Consider the following 24,540-nt stretch of genomic DNA (forward strand, 5'->3'; position numbering starts at 1 on the left):
CATTTTAATGACCTTTCTTCTGGACCAGCTTTTGAGGTGGAAGAAGAAACATTAAAACGTTACACATGTTTTGGAGAGCTCTGTAGCAATATATATTAACATATTTTTACCTGATTTTTGGAGTGTTATTGACAGTATTAAGACTTTTTTTTAAGTTCAGAGCTTCCAGCTTGAAACAAAACAGTTCCTGATTTTAAGATTGCATGCATGTATGAACTGTCAAAGGTATTCTGTGCTAGACTGCCATTATATTCAATCTTTTTTTCTTGTAACTTTCTGATGGGACTTATAACTCTCTAATTGGACTCAGCATCAGACTCAACATCTGGTTGGTCCGTGGTCCATAGGGCCAGGCCTAAAGAAAAGGTACAATGTCTGTCCCCAAAGCAAACACCCACATGGCTCACTTGTGTGTGTGTGTATTTGTGTATTTGTGAGTATGGGGAGAGAATATTCCACCACCTCTGGCTCTTGTCTGTTCTAGATACAATTTCGTGGGTAGATGGTAGGATGGGAGCGGTCTTCCTTTTCTCCCTGTCACACTAGCAGCCAGCTTAGAATGCAAATGACTGTATTTCTCACATAACCTATAGGGTGATCATCAATCCCAAACAACTTTATTTAAAAGATTCATAGGAGGTGGCGAAATGAGCCTCCCCAGAGAGGTTTTCCCTACTTCCCCTCTGTGACTTTCTTCATAAGCTTAGCTTCTTTCTATTTGGGAGCAGATGGAAGCATTCAGTCGGTTTTGAGTAGGGAGAGGAAGTTGCCTGATCTTTTTTCAACCCTCAATTAGGTGAAGATTTAGATTATGCAATTTTCTTTGGGATGGGGGTGGGGGTGAAGTTGGAGTCATCTGTATTGTATAAGTGGTAAAGAATATTTTGACATGAAATAAAGGAGCATCTCAAATTCAAGAGAATCTGTATTTACAAAAGATAGTTTAGAATTGTGGAAACCACCAGTGTTTCGTCTTGTGTTCTGTTGTCTTGATTGTTTTGGCTCCCTTACGATCAGTCGTGATAAAGTGGTAGGCCGTCACCACCCTGTGGTCAGGGAGACGTGCAATACCGCTAGAGAGAATAACGGTGAAAATCGGCTCAAAGGCCAAATCAGGAGGTGAAGGCTTGCGATACTGACTTAGACTTCCTTTTCTCCTGCAGGGTTTGCCCAATCACCATTGGAGAATAACTTTTATTAATAAGTGCTATGAACTCTGTGACACTTACCCTGCCCTTTTGGTGGTTCCATATCGTGCCTCAGATGACGATCTCAGAAGAGTTGCCACTTTTAGATCCCGAAATCGAATTCCAGTGAGTACTACAATTAATGTTTACCTCAAAGAGTACATTTTATGACCTAGGAACAGTAATCAAGTAATTCAGAGAAGCACTCTTTTGAAATTTCAGTCCAACAAATAATTATCAAGTGACTTCTGAGTGCAGAGCACCATACCACATGGGAAAAGAAGCAAGGCAGGCTCACAGTCAAGAGAATGAACACAGTGACTCTTATGCAAGAGAGGGTGACAGTGATGCTGTGATGCATAGACCAGGTGCTACACGGACGAAAGGAAGGACAGGGTCTTTGTCGATTTTGTCCTTGTAGCACAATACCTGACATACTGTCTCAGTAGGCTCTCGATAAATGTCAGATGAATCACGCTTGAAATGACACGGTATCTGAGGTTGGAGAATACGTTAAGTACAGGCTTTTCCATTTGCTCACCATTATTAGTATTGCTTATCCTGGTCACATTTGCGAGCTGCCTCCATTCCATTAGCGAACTGGAGTCAAGGGCAGATGCCTCCTGACTGTACTTCAGTACCACAGAACCTAGCTCATCAAGTTCTTCTTGGGCCCTTAAATATCTATGTGTATGTCAGACTGTCTGCTCTGCTGACATAATTTTCACTGATTAAAAATTTAGAGATTTTTTTCTTCTATTTGCAGAATTTGTCATAATAAGTACTTTTTTCCCGAAATCGGTCATTTTTAAAAGCAAAGGTTGAAGAAATTAAGATTTAACGTTACCTCGCCTTTAACTTCCAAGCCTAGACATTCTTGTCCTTTAAAGAACTTTTGTTTGAAGCTTTTGTCTAATGCGAGCCTAATATGAATTGCAACTGTTAAATTTCACTTACTTCTCTAATTGTTAGTGTCTTGCTCATATCTTCATATTTATTGTACTCAAAAGTATGTTCCTTAAATTATTTTGTTAGAACACAGTGCTGATGAAGCCAAGGTTACAAGTTTGGTCCTTTTATACTCTGCTGGGATGTACTTTTCTGTACCATAGCCACAGACTGCTCTCCTACCGTGGTCAGCTGTCTCGCTAATACACGCCTGCGTGCACACAGGGAGACCTGGGCTAGGGTAGTATGGATCAGTTTTCTTTACTCAATCATTCAATTTATACTTATCGATGATGTACTATACTTATCGATTATGTACTTTATGAAATATGTGTGCGTGTGTGAGAGCGAGAGCGAGCAGGCATTGAGAGAGAGACAATTTCATGGGATTTGGGGAGGGAAAGGAAATTAAACAAATGTAGCCAATCCACTGTACCCAGTCCACCATCTTGATCCAGAGGTCCACAGTATTCTGAAAGAACACAAGCCCACTGTAGAGCAAAGGGAATTCCTAACTGTCTACCTAGCTCTTTTCCAGATCCTTCTGCCTTGCAGCGGCCACCAGTTTGCATTTATTTTTCCTAAAGATACTAAAGTGGCCATCACCTCTGTATCTTTACAGATGACCTATCATTAGATATTATGTAGAATGATAATATGCTCTTTCCAATATGCCTTCAAATCACGTAACTCTTGACTATACATCTCAAAATTTTGCTTAAACCCAAAAGTGTATGTGCCTTTAATTATATCACCAATAACATAAAATCGTTAGGATTTGATATTCGCTTCTTTTTTTAAAGTTCCTATAAAAATACAGAAAGTGTTGGTAAGAAAGAGATCTTAATTGTTATTCTGTATGTAGGTAAAATACAAGCTATCATAAAGTATTGTTTGGTGATGAAATAAGCCACCCACATTAATAGTCCTAATAATGGATACATATTCCTTTGTTCTCAGACAGGTTTGTCTTAATATTATGGAAGTCTTGAACATACAAGAAATCTATGTTCATTTTAGAAAATACTGATAGGCAAAAGAAAGTCTGCCACCTAGTGAGAACCACTGTTAAACATTTTGGTGTATCTCCTTCCAGATCTCCTTCAATGCATATGTGCATTTTATTTGAAAAAAATGAAGTTATTCTGTAATGTGTATCTCATAATCTATTTTTATTCTTAGCAATATCTTGTAAACAACATTCTACATTGACAACAATGATCTACGCATATGCCAGTGTATAGACATACCATGATTCATGTACTACCATTTTCAGTTACATCTAGGCTCTGCTCCATCTTTAGCTTTTATAAACAGTGCCATGATAGACATCTTTTTGTGGCTAAAGCTTTGTGCGCGTCCTTCATCATTTACGGCTTCCAGATAGTAACTTTAATAAGCATAATGTGCTACAATACCATCTGCTTTAAAAGCACTCATAGTAGTTGAGACAGCAAAATGCACGTGAACTTGTAAACTTAGCATTATTTGTACCTGTTCAGCTATACAAGAAACAAAACAAAATATCTTCTTATCCAGGTATAGGCATCCCAGAAGAAAAAGAAGTGAAGAGGTGAAACAAGTCATACAAGTAGCATTCCCTAACATGGCATCGTGATTCTGGTCTTGAATCTTTCAGGCAGTGAGAAGAGGGCTGGAAGAAGGAAGGCATTGGGAAAGGGCAGTTTTGTGTGTATGACCTGATTTAAATTTCATACTCGATGAGGCTCTTTATTAAATAAAAAATCTCATATATGTATGTATGTATAGCGATTTGTTCTCTCAAAAGTGATCTCATGGCTTGTATCTCTCTTGATACAGGGGCCATAGGAGTTGGCCTAGGCAGACCTCAACTCCATTTTGCAGAGTAGAAAATGGAGGTTTTGGAAAGGGAAGTGCCTTTCCCAGGGCTTCCCAGTTCTGAGCCTTTTGACCCTTAGTCAAGGGGTGACAGTGGTGTTTTTTCATTGTTCTCTATCATGGACTCAGATATCTGCTTGATAAATGAGTCTTCTAAATATTATATAATCTTTCCTCAATCACCCATGCCATTGTTATAAAACCAGTTTTTGTCATTTGCCATCGTAAGGCGTGAGTGCCAAGACTGTAGGGCTATCTGGTTTACGTTAAGTGGGCCCGAAGGGTTATACTTGTTGAGTCTCATGAGTATTTTCTTCATTTTTGTTATCTAACTTCACTAGCCCCTGGACCTGCTTCTAAAAGCTGATGCGAGCTCTCGTGCACCGCATGTTTCCGCCCTGCACTGCGCTAGGCCCTTTACCAGCTTTCTTCATTCAGTCCTCACAGCAGCCCTGCAGGATAATGTTATTCTCCCGCATAGACTTGACAAAAGGAACAGGAAGGTTCTGAAGAGGTTGTGTGTGAACGCCTGCGGTTCAGGGGTAGACACAAGGCAGAGCTGTGCCTGACCCCAAAGCCCACGCCGTTGCCCACTGTGCCACACCTCCCCAGCTCCCTTTATATGTATCATTTCTCATCCTCCCTGGGCTGGGAAGCCAGGCATCAAATGTGCTAGTCTTGTATATAAAAATAGAAAAGATTGAATCCTAGTGAAGGCTTGATGAGTTGTCCTATGAGTCAGGTATCTAAGTCTCATTATACGACTCTGACAGCTCTCTTTCCTGTTCTGAGATCTCCTTTCCTCCACCCCCACTGTGTTATATTCTAGAATTGAGGCTGTTGGGAAAATGACCTGTAGATGTGAATTGGTGTCAAGTGAAACGTACCAGAAATGATTTCCTTTGCTTCTCACTTCTCGTTAAAGCTGTTTTCTGTATGATAACAAGTGCAGCACAAGCTACAGTATTAAAATCATATCAGAAGCTTTTGATTTCCTTTAGGTGATATAGCTTATTTTTAGGTAAGCATTTCATTTCTATTAGATGTGGTGCTAATTAAGAAAAGAATAAATAGTAAAGCAATTGTGATTCTAATTGTTTCTGAGTAGTGGTGATTGTCAAATGTGTGTTTCTAAGAACTAGATGGTGCCCAGCTACCACCAATGACTGAACTGACAGGGAATACAATAGAGAGTCCCAGACAGAACCAGAGAAAAATACAGAACAGAACTCAAATTCGTGTAAAAAGACCAGACTTGGTGCTCTGACAGAGTTGGAGGAACCCCTGAAACTATGGCCACCAGACCCACTGTTAACCCAGAACTAAAACCATTCCCGAAGCCCACTCTTCAGACAAAATTTAGACAGGGCTATAAAACAAAAAGTAATACACATGAGGAATGTGCTTCTTAGTTCAATCAGATATATGAGACCTAATGGGTATCTCATGTCTGAAAGCAGGATGATAAGGCAGGAAGGGTCAGGAACTGGTCAAATGGACACAAGGAACTCAGGGTGGGAAGGAGGAGTGTGCTGTCACATTGTGGGGATTGCAACTAATGTCACAAAACAATATGTGTATAAATTTTTGTATGAGATATTAACATGAGCTGTAAACTTTCAGCTAAAGCACAGTAAAAGAAAATATCGATGGTAACAAAAATAAGTAAATACACGTGTGTTTCTGGGCACACACACAGTGAAATTGCAAGTGAACAAGTACTCCGCTTCACAAAATCAGATTTACTTCATTGTGATTTTTAGTGCTTTACTTTTTATAGTTGTAATTGTTTTCTTGAGAGTTGGTTTCTGGATAGCTAAAATGTCTGAACTAACCATAGGTGCTGTCATGGATTCATCCAGAAAACAAGACGGTCATTGTGCGTTGCAGTCAGCCTCTGGTTGGTATGAGTGGTAAACGGAATAAAGACGATGAAAAGTATCTCGATGTTATCAGGGAGACTAATAAACAAATTTCTAAACTCACGATCTATGACGCAAGGCCCAATGTAAATGCAGTGGCCAACAAGGTGAGTGCATTTAATGATGCCATAGAGAAATTTACATGTGGAGTATGGGGTTTTATGTCAGTATTATTACCGTAGCATATCAGCATGTTGGTTTAATAAGTTAAATGTAGTTCAAGTAAGAAAACTAGTTCATTTAAGTTGCTAGCTGCCATCAAGTCGGTTCCAACTCATAGCAACCCCATGTACATCAAAATGCAACACTGCCTGGTCCTGTGCCATCCTCACAATTGTTGCTTTGTTTGAGCCCATTGTTGCAGCTACTGTGTCGATCCATCTCATTGAGGCTCTTCCTCTTTTTCACTGACCTTCTACTTTGCCAAGCATGATGTTCTTCTCCAGGGACTGGTCCCTCCTGATAACATGTCCAAAGTATGTGAGACGTAGTCTCTCCATCCTTGCTTCTGAGGAGCACCCTGCCTGGAGTTCTTCCAAGACAGATTTGCTCATTCTTCTGGTAGTCCATGGTATATTCAGTATTCTTCACCAATGCCATAACTCAAAGGCATCATTCTTCAGTCTTCCTCATTCACTGCCCAGCTTTCTTATGCATATGTTCATTTAAGTAGAAAGTCATTTTTTTAAATGACAAAACTTCTCTTAACCAAAAGTTGAGTACATTAAAATCAGATGAAAATAAATGAAATAAATCAGGCAGGTCTAGAACTGTAATGAACTGGGGTTTTGGCCAGAATCTTAGGCAAAAGTTAGAATTTCTTTGGAGTTCTTTAGGCCGTTGATTTATACACTACTATACCATCTGTAAGGCATTGTGGAGAGCTATAATTGTTAAAATTCTAAATGTGTAGCCTTACCCAAACACTCCCTCCCCCATATCCATAGAGATTCACATATGTGCATTCTCATTTATATCAGATAGTTCAAGAAATGAGTAGTTCCATGTCTGTGAAGTTTCCTGACTCACTGCTTTAAATTCTTTATCCCTCTCTCACACACACGCGCGCGCGCGCATGCGCGTACACTTTTAATGTTTTCAAAGCAATATGCCTCAGTTGTCTTCTTTGGCTGCTTAAGCAGAGTATGCCAGATGCACTTAAACTTGATTAGGGTCGTCACTGTGAACGTCAGCGATTGTGTGGTATTGCCGGCAGGAGCTCCTAAGACAGTGTATGAGGTGTAAGGCTGGTCACCTGACACAAAATGGCCCCTGATTGATATACTCTTGACATTTGTTTTCTCCCAGCATTGCCAGCTGTCACTCCCAAGTGCTCTCAGTATGCCTGTCCACGTAGTTCACCCCCACCCCGTGTGCAGATTGATGATTTCTGGTCAGCTGAAGGCTTGGATTTATCATCCTTAAGACTTGACTTACCTGGAGGGCGTTTTCCTGGCTTCTTCAGGCCGAATGCAAAACAAGTGCTTGAGCACTTCCAGTAGATAAGCAGCTGCATAAGGGAAACCTGTGCTGTCTGGGCACACTCGTGTGTGTAAAACTGTGTGGGGGGGTTCAACCCGTAATTGCTTGTACGTGGATCATCCGTCGTATACATTTAATTTTTTTTTCCTCCCAACGTGCATGCCCTTAGACCAGCTATTTGTTACCTCACTTGGTTTTTTGTTCAGCTAATGAAAATGATTTTGAAATTATAAGGAAAGCACTAAGGAAGTTAACGTTCTAACTAGATTTGAGATTTATAAGTGAAACAGGAAATGAAATCTAAATCTAAATTTTTCCTTGGATTATCCTTGATTTTGTATATCTCTTTTCCAGTTCTCCTTCATTTATAATTTAGAGTTGAACACATGTATAAAATGTCATATTTCCATGTATGTATTTAGCCTGAAGTAGATGGGATATAACATTAAAGTGAAGTGTTTAGAGGGAGTATTTTAAAATATTAAACTGTATAAAGTGAATACCTAATTATATTAACTCTAGAATTCATTGTCATAGCAGTGAAATGCCTTTTTAACACTTGGGAAATGTGCCTCTATTTCCATTTGTCTTAGGAATGAAGGGAAGGAAAATTGTGGGGAAAGCCTAGACCTTAAAGATCTCTGTGTCATTCATTTAAAAGCCTCCCTTTTTGACTGTCTCTCCCCTAGTCGTCTGTATCCATAGCAACAGGCTTTTGGCCCTTTACGTTGTTGTACTCAGTAATCTTCTACTCAGAAGAATATTGAATATACCATGGACTGCCAGAACGAACAAATCTATCTTGGAAGAAGTACAGCCAGAGTGCTCCTTAGAAGCGGAGATGGCGAGACTACATCTCAAGTACTTTGGACATGTTGTCCGGAGGAAGCAGTCCCTGGAGAAGGACATCATCCTTAGTCAAGTTGGAGGGTCAGCAAAAAAGAGGAAGACCCTCAAAGAGATAGACTGGTACAGCAGCTGCAACAGTGGGCTCAAGCATAGCAACAGCTGTGAGGATGGCGCAGGACCAGGCAGTGTTGCGTTCTGTTCTGTATGGGGTCACTATGAGCAGGAGCTGACTCGACAGCACCTAACAACAACCTAAGAACACTCAATAATCTGGGCTGCTCTTGTTTTGTTGTAAAAAGGAAACCGAAAAAGAAGACTTCAAAACTAACCAGAGATGGCGAATTTGAACTTTCCGGAATTCGATCTATGCTTTTTCCCCTTCTGACTTCTGTTCTCTTTGGATGTAATTTTTCCCTCTTTTGTGGACATTTAGAAATTGACAACCCCGCATGTCCCAAGCCACATCACACCATTTTAAATTCAATAAACAAACAAAACCGAGGCATAGGTGAGACCCAGCACCAAGCCCCTTGTTTTGTGGTGGTACAGTGTGATAAATGAAAACAGACTGCTGTTCATGTCTGGTTTTACCAGAAACTTTGGCAGTGAGTCCTAAGTATCTTTTTCCTTTTCTTTTTTTTCATTTATCATTTTCAGTTCTAGTCTAAAAGGAACGCCAGTGTCAAGAATCTCTTTGGAAATTACCATGATTATTTAAAAGCCACTTGTGTAGAGAAACAGATCATCTGTCTAGGGGAGGGTGACATATGTTATTGGATCCATTATAGGCTTGCACATCCAGCAAAACTCAGGCTGGCCCTTCCCCCTAAGCCTAGGCCTGCAGCTTGTAGAAGCAACTACTGGGTAGATGGGGCCTCTGTTGTGACCTCATGACCAGCACTGCCAAGGCTTTCTTCCCCGAGGCATGGGTTAACCAGGAAGGGGGAATGTGGCACCTTTGTACATTATTTTTTACCTAGTAACTTAAAGGAGCCCTGGTGGCAGTTCTACTCTGTCCTGTAGAGTCACTGTGAGTTAGAATTGACTCAGCGGCAATGGATCTTGTGTCTTTTTTTGTTTTTGTTTTAGTAACTTTTTTTGAACAACAAAGTTCATATTTACTGTCTACTACTGATGCTATTAAAGTGTTAAAAAGCAAAGTTGTCACCCTGAAGACTAAGGTGCGCCTGACCCAAGCCGTGGTGTTTTCAGTCACTTCATATGCATGTGAAAGCTGGGCAATGAGTGAAGAGGACCAAAGAAGAATTGATGCCTTTGAATTGTGGTGTTGACGAAGAATATTGAATATACCGTGGACTGCCAGAAGAATGAACAAGTCTGTCTTGGAAGAAGTGCGGCCAGAATGCTCCTTAGAGGCAATGATGGTGAGACTGCGTCCTACATACTTTGGACATGTTGGCAAGAGGGATCAGTCCCCGGAAAAGGACATCATACTTGGTAAAGTAGAGGGTCAGCGGAAAACAGGAAGATCCTCAATGAGATGGATTAACACAGTGGCTGCAATAATGGGCTCAGGCATAACAACGACTGTGAGGACGGCGCAGGACTGGGCAGTATTTTATTCTGTGGTACGTGGGGTCACTGTGAGTTGGAACTGACTGGACGGCACCTAACAACAATTGATGCTATTTACAGGAAGCTTTAAAGAAACATTTCTACTTAAGTACTTGAGTAAAATGCATTACTTTTCTCGCCTAGAGTCCTTGGATCCCAAGGCCTCTGGCTGACATAGGTCTCCAGGCTTGAAGTTCTAGGGGTAGCCTTACTTCTACTGCAGGAAACCTTCTCTGTGACTCCTTTCTGCTAACCCAGAAAAAGCCATTGGTTGCTTGTGCCCTTCTACCCCAGCTACAAGTTGAGATTCCTCCTAATGTTAAAAGGGAAAACAGCAGGTGGTAGTGACTGCACATATTTCTAGTGACTTCCCTTGACTCTTGAATTCCAGGCCGATGTTTCCCTGCCCTCTTGCTACTGGTGCTCTGAAGTTAGTGGCTCTGGTTTCTTTGCAACCCTCTAAACTGTTCAACTTAAAGGGCCAAAGGCCACGTGCTACATGGCATTTTAAAACTTTTAAGCAGAATGCAGCCAGGTTTCTAAACAAAAACATACTATTCCTTTTTTTGTCTACATGGAAAGCAGACCCTCTTTATCATACTGTATAGGTGAAGCAATGCCTGCCCTGGCAAGTTAATAATTGTAGGCTTTGACGTAGGTGGTGGCCATCTTGTCTTCTCTGCCCTTAGTATTTCCATAGCAGAGAAATACTCATGGTGTAGTAGGGAAGGCCCAAGCATTGAAGTCAAACTAGATTGAGATTCCACGTATTACCTCTGGGACTTTGGGGATAGTTCAGTAGAATCTCTTTTCTTATTTGCAAAGGGGGGATAGTAAATACCTATCTTGCAGTACTGCTGTAAGAGTTGGAAAGTTGTGTAAAGCAAAAAGCACAGTACCTGAAACATGATACCAAAGAAACAAAGAAAATGGAACCTGTTGCTATCAAGTCAATATCAACTCATAGCGACCCTATAGGGCAGAGTAGAACTACCCCATATCGTTTCCAAGGAGTGCCTGGTGGAATTGTACTTCCAACCTTTTTGTTAGCAGCCAAGCTCTTAACCACTGTGCCACCAGGGCTCCCTGAAACATCATATGGCTCATCAAATGGTGGCTGGTGTTAGCTCCTTTAATCCAATGAAACGTAGGTATTATTATCTCCTATGCTACAGAAGAGGAAATTGCGGCTCAGGGAGGTTAAATGCCTTGTTCCAGATCACACAGCAAATAAGGGTGGAAGCCGAGCTACTAGCCTAGGTCTGTGGCTTTCCTTTAACCCATTGTGCCTTATGTGAAGTCTCTTACAAAGCCAAGTGTGCCTGCTGCTGCCTCGATTTGGCTGGCTCCCCCCTGAAGAACACTGTTTCGGCTACCAAGTTGATGGTGAATGAGGACCATGCAGAACCTGCCCTTCCCTTTCCTGATCCAGAAGAAGAGCTAGTAATTATAGACTCTTTGGGAAAAAAAAATTGTTTTCAGAAATACAGATCCCCAGGGAATTGCCAGCCTGCCACCTTTTTCCAGTTCATGGTATGATTCATGTTGTTGATGCTTAGTGTTGGATAGAAAGCCCAGTCAAGTCAATTACTGTACTTAAACTGGAGGCTTTTAGGTTACAATTTGGACGACAAATAAGTTTTGAAACCTTTGTGTAAGTTACTGGTGAAATAGAAAACCCAACTTACAGTTTATATATTTTGTTGCTTCTCAGGCAACAGGAGGAGGATATGAAAGTGATGATGCATACCATAACACAGAACTTTTATTCTTGGACATTCATAATATTCATGTTATGCGGGAATCGTTAAAAAAAGTGAAAGACATTGTTTATCCTAATGTGGAAGAATCTCACTGGTTGTCCAGTTTGGAGTCTACTCATTGGTTAGAACATATCAAGGCAAGTATATTTTAAAAATTGCATATTTAAAAATAATTGCTTAATGGAATAGGATTTTTTTAATTCCTTAAATTTTTAAAGAAGTCAACACTGAGAGACAAAACACTTGTAATATATATTCTATATTTGACACTTTTGTGTTTATCATTTGCTTACCTAACCTAAAGATTAAGGGGCCCTGGTGGTACAGTGCTTAAGCGCTTGCCTGCTAACTAAAAGGCTGGCGGTTCAAACCCACCAGCTACTCTGCAGGAGAAAGATGTGGCAATCTGCTTCCATAAAGATTACAGCTTTGGAAACCGTATGGGACAATTGTACTCTGACCTATAGGGCCACTATGAGTTGAAATCGACTTGATGACAACGGGTTAACCTAAAGATTACAGGCTAGGAAACATTATGGGACAGTTCTGCCCTGTCCTGTAGGGTCGCTATGAGTCAGAATTGACTCGACAGCATACCACAACAACAAATTAAAGCTTTTGCAACATCACCTCCAGAATATCTTGAGTGTTTGTACGAGTCTCTTTCCACCTCATCGGTAGTAGGTAGTTCAATCTTTCCTGTGGGTTGACTTAGGAAATGGCCGGTTTACTATCTCACCATTACTGGGTATGACCCCAAGGACCTAAACAGAGGTTGTTTTGATTGAAAGTAATCTCAAATCGACTTTTTTTTTTTTTAAAAGACTGGGTTTTGTATTTTTATTATGTCCAATCCTTCATCTTGGTAAAGACATCAAAAATCCTTCACTCTTTTAAGCCAAAGCACCCAAAGCTATTTGAGGGAACTAACACTTTTAGAAATCATTTAACAGTAATAAACAACAACACCATCAGCAAAAACAGCCTCCTTTAAATCGATGAATTATTAACATAGATTGTTTTCTAGTCAAATTTTATGTTCTAACTTGATGGGAATTGTATTTTTATTTTGCCTGTCTAAATTTCATTTTCCTTTATCGTCCTCAAAAATAAATTGCAAAAAAATGAATTGTGACAACTAAATATAATGTATGCAGGATGGGATCCTGGAAACGAAAAAGGGCATTAGGTAAAAACTAAGGAAATCTGAATAAAGACTGGACTTGAGTTTATGATAATGGGTCAGTTCTGGTTCTTTAGTTGTGACAAATACACCGTAGAATTTACCACGTTAACAATGGGGGAAACTGGATCAGGTGTATGGGAACTTTCTGTAGTACCTTCACAACTTCTGTAAATATAAAACTATTCTGAAAAAAAAAAAGATTTGTTTTAAAAAAGGATTGTACACTGTGGAAAACAGTTTGGTGTTTCCTCAAAAAGTTAAATATAGATTACCGTATGACCCAGAAATTCTACTCCTAGGCATACACTCAAAAGAATTGAAAGCAGAAATGCGAACAGACACATGTATACCAGTGTTCGTAGCAGTATTATTTATAATAGTGAAAAGACAGAAACAACTGAAATGTCCAGCAACAGATGAATAGATAAACAAAATGTGGTCTATCCATTGAGATATTATTTATCCGTGAGATAGGCTACCACATGGATGAACCTTGAAAACGTGATGCTGAGTGAAAGACATCAGTCACAGGAGGACAAATACCGCATAAAATAAGCAGATTCATAGAGACAGCAAATCGCTGGTTGCCTGAGGTTGAGGATGGGAGCAGGCATTGACCTCAAATGAGTATGAGGGAACTTTTTTGGGTGGTGAAAGCGTTCTACAGTTGAACTGTGGTGGTGGTTGCACAACTGTATAAGCAACTAAATCTTATCGAACTAAGCGCTTCTGATGGCTCAATTGTATGGCATGTGAATTCTACCTCAGTAAGCTGTGGAATCATCAAAAAAATGACATCATAGCAGTGACTCTTTGTATACATACAGTTAGTTCAAAGTCTCAAAGTTTTACTAGAATGCCATCATCTTTAGGATAAGTATTCCTCTATTTACGAGTCAAATAGGAGTTCACATTTTATTAATTTAAAGGCCAAAAGTTGATTTCCATTGTATCAGGCCTTTAAGGTCTAGACTAGACCCACTGGGCCAGTTATTTTACTAATATGAAAATCAGCGTTAAATGCCACTTGGCTTTCTGTTTGTCTGTTTTTGTTTTTGAATACCTCAGCGTGCTCCAATGCATACTGCCACTCCTGGTGTTCCAGTTTCAGAAGTGTTTCTGCTCTAGACATAAGTCAGTACTTTAAAATAAGACTTTTTCTGCAATTAAAAAGTATCATTTCAAATGTAAGCAGCGTCTTATAACTCGATATCGACTCCCATCTTCTTCGTTGCAGCTGGTTTTGACGGGAGCCATTCAAGTGGCAGACAAAGTGTCCTCAGGAAAGAGCTCAGTGCTGGTGCACTGCAGTGATGGATGGGACAGGACAGCCCAGCTCACGTCCCTGGCCATGCTGATGCTGGACAGCTTCTATCGGAGCATTGAAGGCTTCGAAATACTGGTACAAAAAGAATGGATAAGTTTTGGACATAAATTTGCATCCGTAAGTAAATACTAAAGCTAATTTTTTTAAAACATCAGGTCATTGCCATAGAAGATTAGAAAATTGGTAGTTAAACCATGTATTCCCTTTTAAAAATAAAATCGGAGGGAGGTAATAAAAACCACTTTTTGGTTTGCAAATGTGTGATGCCTTCGGTTATTTAAAATCTTTTTGGGAGACATGTTTATCCATTTCCACTCCTGTTCACTTGAGAGTAATACAGTTTGCATAGAAATGTTTAAATTGAAATTGAGCAGAAGGAAGATGGGACGATAAGTCTTTCTCAGCTAATATTGTAGCTATTAGAGCCAAATGTATTTTTTTAAAGAAATGCTACTATTTTATTTGCAGCCTTTCATGTTATTTTTTGATACATGTTTTTAAAATCACCTAGAGAACCTGTTAAAATTCGTATTTGCAGGTCTTCCCTCCAGAGGCCGTTTGAGTAAGCATTTTTAACAAACTCCCAGGAGAGTCTCCTAAAGGGCCCCATAGACACAGTGTCAGAAGCCCTCCTATGAAACCTTTTTCTCCTTCCTCCAAATTTCCTAGGTGGTGTGAATACCATTTTCAAGTAGAAAGAATCATTGTTTAGTAAATGAATAAATGGTGAGGCTTTTGTGCCCGTTTTTAGGGAAGAAAGAACCGACTTTTAATTATAATAATCCCACCTTTCTGACGTGGTTTCAAGTCTTGAAACTTTAGGATTGGTCCCTTAGCAACGGAAAGAACTTCTTTGGGGAGCCCCCATTACACGTACCAGTGGCCTGCTGTGCTGGATAATCCAGGCCTTTCTCTCTGCAGCTGTCCCTGACTTGACATGTGTAACATTCCAACCATATGAAATAGCTGTAGCACTCATACAAGATGATAATGCTTTGCCAGTTTTTATTGGAGCTGTACAGAAGTAGATATACTTAATTTCCATTATTTCAAAGCCTTACATTATTGCCATAGGGAAAAATGTTGTTTTGTTGTTGTTAGGGTGAACTTTTTGGTGTGTGAATTTTATCTCCAAAAAAGCAGCTTTAAAAAAAACATTAAATAATCATCACAACATCCACCAATGGAAGAATGAATAAATAAAATGTGGTCCATCGTACAATGGAATATTATTCAGCCTTAAAGAGAAATGAACTCTGATACATGCTACAACAGGGATGAACCTTGAAAACGATGTTATTAGGTGCTGTCGAGTCACTTCCGACTCACAATAAAACAAAACACTGCCTGGTCTTGTGTCATCCTCACAACAGTCGCTATGTTTGAGCCCATTGTTGGCAGCCACTGTGTTAATCCTTCTCATTGAGGGTTTTCTTCTCTTTCACTGACCTTCTACTTTACCAAGCATGATGTACTTCTCCAGGGACTGGTTCCCTCCTGATAATATGTTAAGAGGACATGAGATGATGTCTCACCATCCTTGCTTCTAAGGACCGTTCTGGCTGTACTTCTTCCAAGACAGATTTGTTTGTTCTTCTGGCAGTCCACAGTATATTCAGTATTCTTCGCCAGCACCATAATTTGAAGGCATCAGTTCTTCTTCGGTTTCTCTTATTCATTGTCCAGCTTTCACATGCACATGAGGCAATTGAAAATTCCATGGCTTGGGGACAGGCGAACCTTAGTCCTCAAAGTGACATCTGCTTTTTAACACCTTGAAGAGGCCTTTTGCAGCAGATTTGCCCAATACAATGCGTCTTTTGATTTCTTGATTGCTGCTTCCATAGGTGTTGATTGTGGACCCTAGTAAAATGAAATCCTTGACAATCTCAATCTTTTCTGCCATTATCATGATGTTGCTCATTGGTCCAGTTGTGAGGATTTTTGTTTTCTTTATGTTGAGGTGCAATCCATACTGAAGGCTGTGGTCTTTGATCTTCATTAGTAAGTGCTTCAAGTCCTCTTCACTTTCAGCAAGCAAAGTTGTGTCATCTGCATATCACAAGTTGTTAACGAGTCTTCCTCCAATCCTGATGCCCCATTCTTCTTCATATAGTCCAGTTTCTGGGATTATTTGCTCAGCACACAGATTGAATACATATGGTGAAATGATACAGCCGTGATCCACACCTTTTCCTGACTTTAAACCATGAAGCATCCCCTGGTTCTGTTCCAACGACTGCCTCTTGGTCTATGTACAGGTTCTTTATGAGCACAATTAAGTGTTATGCAATTCTCATTCTTTGCGAAGTTACCCATGGTTTGTTATGATCCACACAGTCAAATGCCTTTGCATAGTCAATAAAACACAGGTGAACATCTTTCTGATATTCTCTCCTTTCAGCCAGGATCCATCTGACATCAGCGGTGATATCCCTCGTTCCACGTCCTCTTCTGCATCAGGCCGGAATTTCTGGTAGCTCGTTGGCGATGTACTGCTGCAACTGCTTTTGAATGATCTTCAGCAAAATTTTACTTGCATGTGATAGTAATGATTTTGTATGGTAATACCTGCATTCTCTTGAATCATCTTTCTTGGGATGGGAACAAATACAGATCTCTTCCAGTCGGTTGGCGGGCCAGGGAGTTGTCTTCTAAATTTCTTGGCATAGACGATTGAGCACCTACAGTGCTGCATCTGTTTGTTGAAACATCACCTGGAGCCTTGTTTTTCGCCAGTGCCTTCAGTACAGCTTGGACTTCTTCCTTCAGTACCATCAGTTCTTGGTCGTATGCTACCTGCTGAAATTGTTGAACGTTGACCAATTCTTTTTGGTACAGTGACTGCGTATTTCTTCCATCTTCTTTTGATGCTTCCTGCTTCATTGAATATTTTCCATGTAAAATTCTTCAGTACTGCAACTCGAGGCTTGAATTTTTTCTTCAGTTCTTTCACCTTGAGAAATGCTGAGCGTGTTCTTCCCTTTTGGTTTTCTAAGCCAGAGCTTTGCATGTTTCCTTATAATACTTTACTTTGTCTTCTTGAGTTGCCCTTTGAGATCATTTGTTCTGCTCTTTTATGAGATCATTTGTTCCTTTTGCTTTAGATACTCTGCGTTCAAGAGCCAGTTTCAGAGTTTCTTCTGACATCTGTTTTGGTCCTTTCTTTCTTTCCCATCTTTCTTCATGTATGATGTTCTTGATGTCATTTCACAACTCACCTGGTCTTCCGTCATTAGTGTTCAACGCAGCAAATCTGTTCTTGAGATGGTCTCTACATTCAGGTGGGATATACTCAAGGTCATGTTTTGGCTCTCGTGGACTTGCTCTAATTTTGTTTGGCTTCAACTTGAACTTGTATATGAGCAATTGATGGGTCTGTTCTGCCGTCTGCCCCTGGCCCTGCTCTGACTGATGATGTTGAGCTTCTCCATCGTCTCTTTCCACAAATGTAGTCGATTTGATCCCTGTGTATTCCTTCTGGTGAGGTCCATGTATATAGTTGCTGTTTACATTGTCAAAAAAAGGTATTTGCAATGAAGAAGTCATTGGTCTTGCAAAATTTTGTCATTCAATCTCCAGCATCGTTTCTATCACCAAGGCCATATTTTGCAACTACCGATTCTTCTTTGTTTCCAACTTTCTCATTCCAATCACCAGTAATTATCAGGGCCTCTTGATTGCATGTTTGATCAATTGCAGACAGCAAAAGTTGGTAAAAATCTTCAATTTCATCTTTGGCCTTAGTGGTTGATGTGTAAATTTGAATAATAGTCGTATTAACTGTTGTTCCTTGTAGGTGTATGGATATTATCCTATCACTGACAGGGTTGGACTTCAGGATAGATCTTGAAACGTTCTTTTTTGATGATGAATGCAACACCATTCCTCTTCAAGTTGTCACTCCTGGCATAGTAGATCATATGATTTTCTGATTCAAAATGACCAATACCAGTCCACTTCATCTCACTAATGCCTAGGATATCAATGTTTATGCGTTCCATTTCATTTTGGACGATTTCCAATTTTCCTGGATTCATATTTCATACATTACATGTTCCAATTATTAATGGATGTTTGCAGGTGTTTCTTCTCATTTTGAGTCGTGCCACATCAGCAAATTAAAGTCGCGAAAGCTTGACTCCATCCGTGTCATTAAAGTCAGCTCTACTTTGAGAAGGCAGCCCTTCTCCAATTGTCTTTTAAGTGCCTTCCAGCCTGAGGGGCTCATCTCCCAGCCCTGCATCAGACAATGTTCTGCTGCTGTTTATAAGGTTTTCACTGGCTAATGCTTTTCAGAAGTGGACTGCTGGGTCCTTCTTCCTAGTCCGTCTTAGTCTGGCAGCTTAGCTGAAACCTGTCCACCAAGGGTAACCCTGCTGGTGTTTGAAATACTGATGGCGTAGCTTCTAGCATCACAGCAACACACAAGCCCCCACAGTATGACAAACTGACAGATGAATGGTGACATGGAAAAATACAGTATACTGTTTATTCTCTGATAAACCTGGCTTTTAGAAGACAGGTTGCCATATCATCACATTTTGGGGGTTGTGTGCTTTGTTCACATCCCTGGATGGTGCAAACAGTTAAGTGCTAGACTACTAACCAAAAGATTGGTGCTTCGAGACCATCCAGAGGCTCCTGGGAAGAAAGGCCTGGTGATCTACTTCTGAAAAGTCATCCTTTGAAAATGCTATGGCGCACAGTTCTACTGTGACATATATGGGGTTGCTGTGAGTTGGAGCCCACTGGACAACACCTGGTATGCTTTCTTGAGATGTGTACCCATGGACTAAAACAACTCATCTTTGCTGATTCATTGCAGAGAATAGGTCACGGTGATAAAAACCACGCCGATGCTGACCGATCTCCTATTTTTCTACAGTTTATCGATTGCGTGTGGCAAATGTCCAAACAGGTAAGGGACATATAGGATGAAAATACGTTTGAATTAATGTTAAAACTAAGTGTTTGCATCTGATATCTGGGATTTTATCCAAAATAATTCACAGCAGGGATAGAGATGAAAGAAGGTGGGCCACATGTGAATGGTTGTTGAAGCGGGTGTTGGGTACATGGGAATTCAGTGTTCTATTTTCGTTATTAGTTATTTGTCCGGAATTTACCATATAAATTTAAAAAATTCAACATTTAACTGTATCGTCTCTACCAGTGGAGGAGCAGTGGCATTGACGATACTAAGTTGTATTTTACATACGTTCTAAACTGGCCTTTGAATATGGGCATGTCTGTTAACTCATAACACTTTAAATAATTAAACTGCCGTATGGCGTGCACTGGGCTGTGGTCGCTATAAGTCAAAATCGACTCAACAGCAACAGGTTTGGGGTTTCTTTGGCTTTATGTACCCTAGTGACACAGTGGTTAAGAGCCATGCAGTAGTTAACAGCTCGGGCTGCTAACCTAAAGGTCACCAGTTGGAATCTACCAGCTGCTCCTTGGAAACCCTATGGGGCAGTTCTTCTCTGTCCTATAGGGTCACAATGAGTCAGAATCCACTTAAAGGCAATGAGTTTGGTTTGATTTTGGATACACCGTATAGGCTCAAGAGAACTCAGAAAACAGGACAGTTTTCCTGCTTTTCTTCTTTATTCCTTACTTCACACTTATTTAAACTTCTTGGTCCTGAGCAAAACACCAACAAATGAGGTATAGGGCGTGTGCAGATTGCAGCCCCTGCTATCCTTTCTGGAACGCCACAATGTGGCCACATTTATTTACTTTTACAATGCATCTTTTCAGTTAATAAAACATCAATCTCAATTCTTCATGCTATGTTGGCTTGTTTGTTTTTGTCTAGTTCCCTACAGCTTTTGAGTTCAATGAACAATTTTTGATTACAATTTTGGATCATCTGTATAGTTGCCGGTTTGGTACTTTCTTGTTCAATTGTGAATCTGCTCGAGAAAGACAGGTGAGTAATAATGCTCATCTCTTTAGTAGAGGCTCTCCAAAATGTGTCTAATCTGCCATGAAATCAAAAGGGAATATTAAAGGCCAAACCTATAAGAACAGGGGAAATGAGGAAGGAGGCACAGCAACAAAATGGTGGAGGCTGGAAAGCGGTAGATAATGGTGAATAATTTAGCTTCAGATAACCTAATCTCAAATTAGCAGTGAAGAAAGCCAAGAACCAACCCACTTTGCATCACAGGAACCCCAGAGGATTCAGGGATGAGCTGTACCAGACATCTGGGGCAAAGGGAGAAGAATAAGTTGAAGATCTATTTAGAATAAGGATTTAGATTCCCAGATTCCCTCCACCCCTTTCTGGAGTGGAGGCCTCTGACAAAGGTCTAGAGCGTTCCTCTCTGGAGAGGGTAAGAGTGGGCTTCTGGGCTGGGGACTGTAGTATCATGAGGAGGATGAGGCCAACAGGTAAGTGCTGACTGTTGAGATCCCCAGCTCCCTCCCCTGACTTAGTTCCTAGTATTCTTGGCACCTTATGTTCCAGGCAGGATCTTGAAAGAACTCTCTCTGTGGACAGGGAGGCAGAGAAATTAGAACCCTCACCCATTGCTGATGGGGATGTAAAGTGGTGAGAACTACTGTGGAAAACAGTTTGGTGGTTCCTGAAAAAGTTAAGCATGGAGCTACCATATGACCCAGTAATTTCACTCCTAGGTACTTATTCAAGAGAATTAAAAACATATGTCCACACAAAATCTGGTACACAAATGTTCATAGCAGCGCTATACACAATAGCCAAAAGGTGGAAACAACCCTAGTGCCCATCAGCAGATGAATGGATAAACACAGTGTGCTACATATGTACAATGGAATATTACTCAGCCGTAAAGAAAAATGAAGTCCTGGTACATGCTATAACATGGATGAACCTCAAAGATTTGCTGAGTGAAATAAGTCAATCACAAAAGGTCAAATATTATATGCTCTCATTTACATGAAATGATAAGAATAGGCAAATTTATAAAGAGTGATGGTTATTAGTGGTTACTGGAGCGGGGAGGAAAAGAGGAACTCATTCTCTGGGAAGGAGTGAATTTTTGTTTAAGGTGATGGGAAAATTGGCATCAACTAAAGGTAATAGTTACACAACTTTAGTAATGTAATTGATGTCACTAAGCTGTACACTATAAAAAAGGCGAAATGGCAAATGTGACATTATATATAATATTGGAACAGCAACCCCCCTCCAAAAAAAGATTGAAGTTGCTGGTACTACTTAGTTGCAACTAAACACCTCATGAGATTAGTTTTCTTGGTTTGAAGGTCTAGGGTCATAGTTTTGTGGGTCTGTCCAGTCAGTTGGCCTAATATTGTGTTTAGAGTTTCTGTTCTACCTCCCAGTTTGGTGAGTAGTGCCTGAGATCTTAAAAGCTTATGAATGGCCATCCCAGATACAACAATTGGTCTCTCTTTGCCTGGAGCAGAAGAGGAAGACCCAGGAATTGGAAAAGAAAATAGACTATAGGTCTAAGTGCTTCTATGAACTACTACCTCATTTGCCGTGAGACCAGAAGAACTGGATGGTAGGTACCTGGCTACCATTATTGAAGATTTTGATCAAGCACACAGTAGCTGAATCCTGATCAAGAAGGGGGAAAATGTGGAACAGAGTTTCAAATTCTTATGAAGCCAGACTTACTGATCCACTGAGACTGGGGAAACTGCCAAATCTGTTGCCCTGAGATAATTGTTAAACCGTGAACCAAAACTCTCCCCTGAAGTCATCTTTACCAGATTAGCCCAACTAGTAAAGAATGTTTGCCTTGAACATTGAGCCCTTTTAAAGAGTTATCTATATGAAATCAAATTGACAACAGTAACACTAAAGCACAGAAGAAAAGTTTAGGGGGCAGTGAGTCTAAGCTAATGGTGGTGAAACAACATAGGTAGAGATGGTGAGAATGGTGACACAATATGAGGATTGTAACCAGTGTCATTGTTAAAACACAGCAACGGGATAGTGCGTGGTGTAAAGTCAGGAAAGGTGTGTATCGGGGTTGTATCCTTTCACCATAGTTACTCAATCTGCTTGCTGAACAAATAATCCCAGAAGTTGGACTATATGAAGAAGAACGGGGCGTCAGGATTGGAGGAAGACTCATTAATAACCTTCAATATAAAGATGGGACAACCTTGCTTGCTGAAAGTGAAGAGGACTTGAAGCACTTACTGATGAAGATCAAAGACCACAGCCTTCAGTATGGATTACACCTCAACATAAAGAAAACAAAAACCCTCACAAATGGACCAATGAGCAGCATCATGATAAACGGAGAAAAGATTGAAGTTGTCAAGGATTTCATTTTACTTGGATCCACAATCAACAGCCATGGAAGCAGCAGTCAAGAAATCAAAAGACACGTTGCATTGGGCAAATCTGCTGCAAAGGACCTCTTCAAAGTGTTGAAGAGCAAAGATGTCACCTTGAAGACTAAGGTGCGCCTGACCCAAGCCATGGTATTTTCAATCACATCATGAATGAATAAGAGAGACCGAAGAAGAATTGGTGCCTTTGAATTATGGTGTTGTTGAAGAATATTGAATATACCATGGACTGCCAGAAGAATGAACAAATCATTCTTGGAAGAAGTACAACCAGAATGCTCCTTAGAAGTGAGGATGGAGAGACTACATCTCATACTTCGGACATGTTATCAGAAAGGATCAGTCCCTGGAGAAGGAGATTACGCTTGGTAAGGTAGAGGGTCAGCGAAAAAGAGGAAGACCCTCAAGAAGATGGATTGACGCAGTGGCTGCAACAACGGGCTCAAATATAGCAAGGATTGTGAGGATGGCGCAGGACCGGGCAGTGTTTCATTCCGTGGTACACAGGGTCGCTATGAGTAGGAACTAACTTGACAGCACCTAACGAAAACAACCACCACTGGTGTCACTGAACTGTATGTGTAGAAATTGTTGAATGGATATAGGTTTTCTTGTGTATATTTTCACCAAAAATAAAAAAGAGCACCCATCTGTTTACAACTGTTTTACCCTGGAATAGTCTTCATGGATCAGTGAATTGCATTTAATGTTCCAGCATCCTGCACCTCTAGCTTCGGGTAGAAATAGTGGCTCTCGAGCTAGGCCATTATCTCTGCCAATATCAGTAAATGGCACTCACTGGCCCATGAAGCATTTTGAGCTATTAGGGGGATAATGTAAATGTGTGTGACTCAGCAGAGAGCAATATGGTTCAAGATGACGCTGATCTGGATGGCCAGAGGTTGCAAAATGGTTTATGTGTGTTTTTACTTACGCTTTCCACTTTCTCTTTTTCTATAGAAAGTTACAGAAAAAACTGTTTCTCTATGGTCACTGATAAACAGTAATAAAGAAAAATTCAAAAATCCCTTCTATACTAAAGAAATCAATCGCGTTTTATATCCAGTCGCCAGTATGCGCCACTTGGAACTTTGGGTCAATTACTACATTAGATGGAACCCCAGAATCAAACAACAAGTAAGTGAAATGGCACCGTGAAAAGAGAATAATGCTGACTGACTTACTACTTCTGGGCTTTTAGATAATGTTATTCGGTATGTTTTTTAATATCGTGAGAGAAAAATATCAGACTTAAAAAAAAACACATCTCTGAACTTGTTGTTAAGTACTAACCCATTTATTTTTATCGATGTTTAACTTGAATTTCTCTGTCAACATGGATAATATAATTTTTATTAAAGTGTAAGCTGATTTAAAGCTCTGGAAAGTGTCTAAGTTTTGATAGCCAAGGATTTCGTTTAATCACTTGAAGCCGTTACACATCACATATCCATCACTGGAAAATTCCTTACAGGGACCAAACTTAGAAGATCCTTCCAGGGTAAGAAAATAGGTTTTCCCGTATTGGACCAGGTGTCTGTACTAGGTTAACTAACATACAAGTTTTTGTTTTAAACCAGGGCCTTTACTTCTAAAGGAGTCCCTGGGTGCTGCAAATGGTTAACATTGCTTGATTGACTAACAGAAATGTTGGAGGCTCACAGCCATCCATCCAAAGGCTCCTGGTGATCTACTTGCAAAAAGTCACAGTTCTACTGTGACACACATGGGATTGCTGTGAGTCGGAGTCGGCTCTGGCAACTAGTACTGGTTACGTGTAAAAGAAAGATAATTGTTCTGTCCATAGATAGCAGATTTGTTTGGCCCCATTTATCAATGAAAAATGGAAACAATGATTTTTGAAGCAAAAGACTCCACATTTTATTAAAGATATACTTCAGCTTTTCCTTCTCCCCCCGCCCCCACTCCACCTCCATTCCAAAGCAGATTGTAGAGAAGGCTCCCAAGGCTCTTTGTTTAGTGACCTGTTCTAAGCCTTAGGAATAGTCTGTGCTTGGGGTTGCTCTTTGTAAAGGTTTGCACTGCTGTCTGAGGTTCAAACGGTCCACTGCCTGTTCTCCCAGGCCAGTCTTGCAGAGAGCGCTTGCTTTAATCCCAATGG

General features: G+C 40.3%; 1 protein-coding gene across 11 annotated transcripts in view; it reads left to right on the forward strand.

Moving 5' to 3' along the window:
* MTM1 (myotubularin 1) overlaps nt 1–24,540 on the forward strand; it is a 108,473-nt gene that overhangs the window by 80,597 nt on the left and 3,336 nt on the right. For 10 of the 11 annotated variants that reach the window (XM_023540385.2, XM_023540386.2, XM_023540383.2 and 7 more), the window contains 7 exons: nt 1,164–1,313; nt 5,836–6,024; nt 11,538–11,723; nt 14,010–14,216; nt 18,928–19,020; nt 19,924–20,037; nt 23,379–23,555. In XM_023540385.2, the coding sequence (XP_023396153.1) occupies nt 1,164–1,313; nt 5,836–6,024; nt 11,538–11,723; nt 14,010–14,216; nt 18,928–19,020; nt 19,924–20,037; nt 23,379–23,555 (1,116 nt within the window). The remainder of the gene's footprint in view (nt 1–1,163; nt 1,314–5,835; nt 6,025–11,537; nt 11,724–14,009; nt 14,217–18,927; nt 19,021–19,923; nt 20,038–23,378; nt 23,556–24,540) is intronic. The other variant, XM_023540387.2, reaches the window with a different exon arrangement.

This window comes from Loxodonta africana, chromosome X (assembly GCF_030014295.1).
Source record: "Loxodonta africana isolate mLoxAfr1 chromosome X, mLoxAfr1.hap2, whole genome shotgun sequence".
NCBI classification, from domain to species: Eukaryota; Metazoa; Chordata; class Mammalia; order Proboscidea; family Elephantidae; genus Loxodonta; species Loxodonta africana.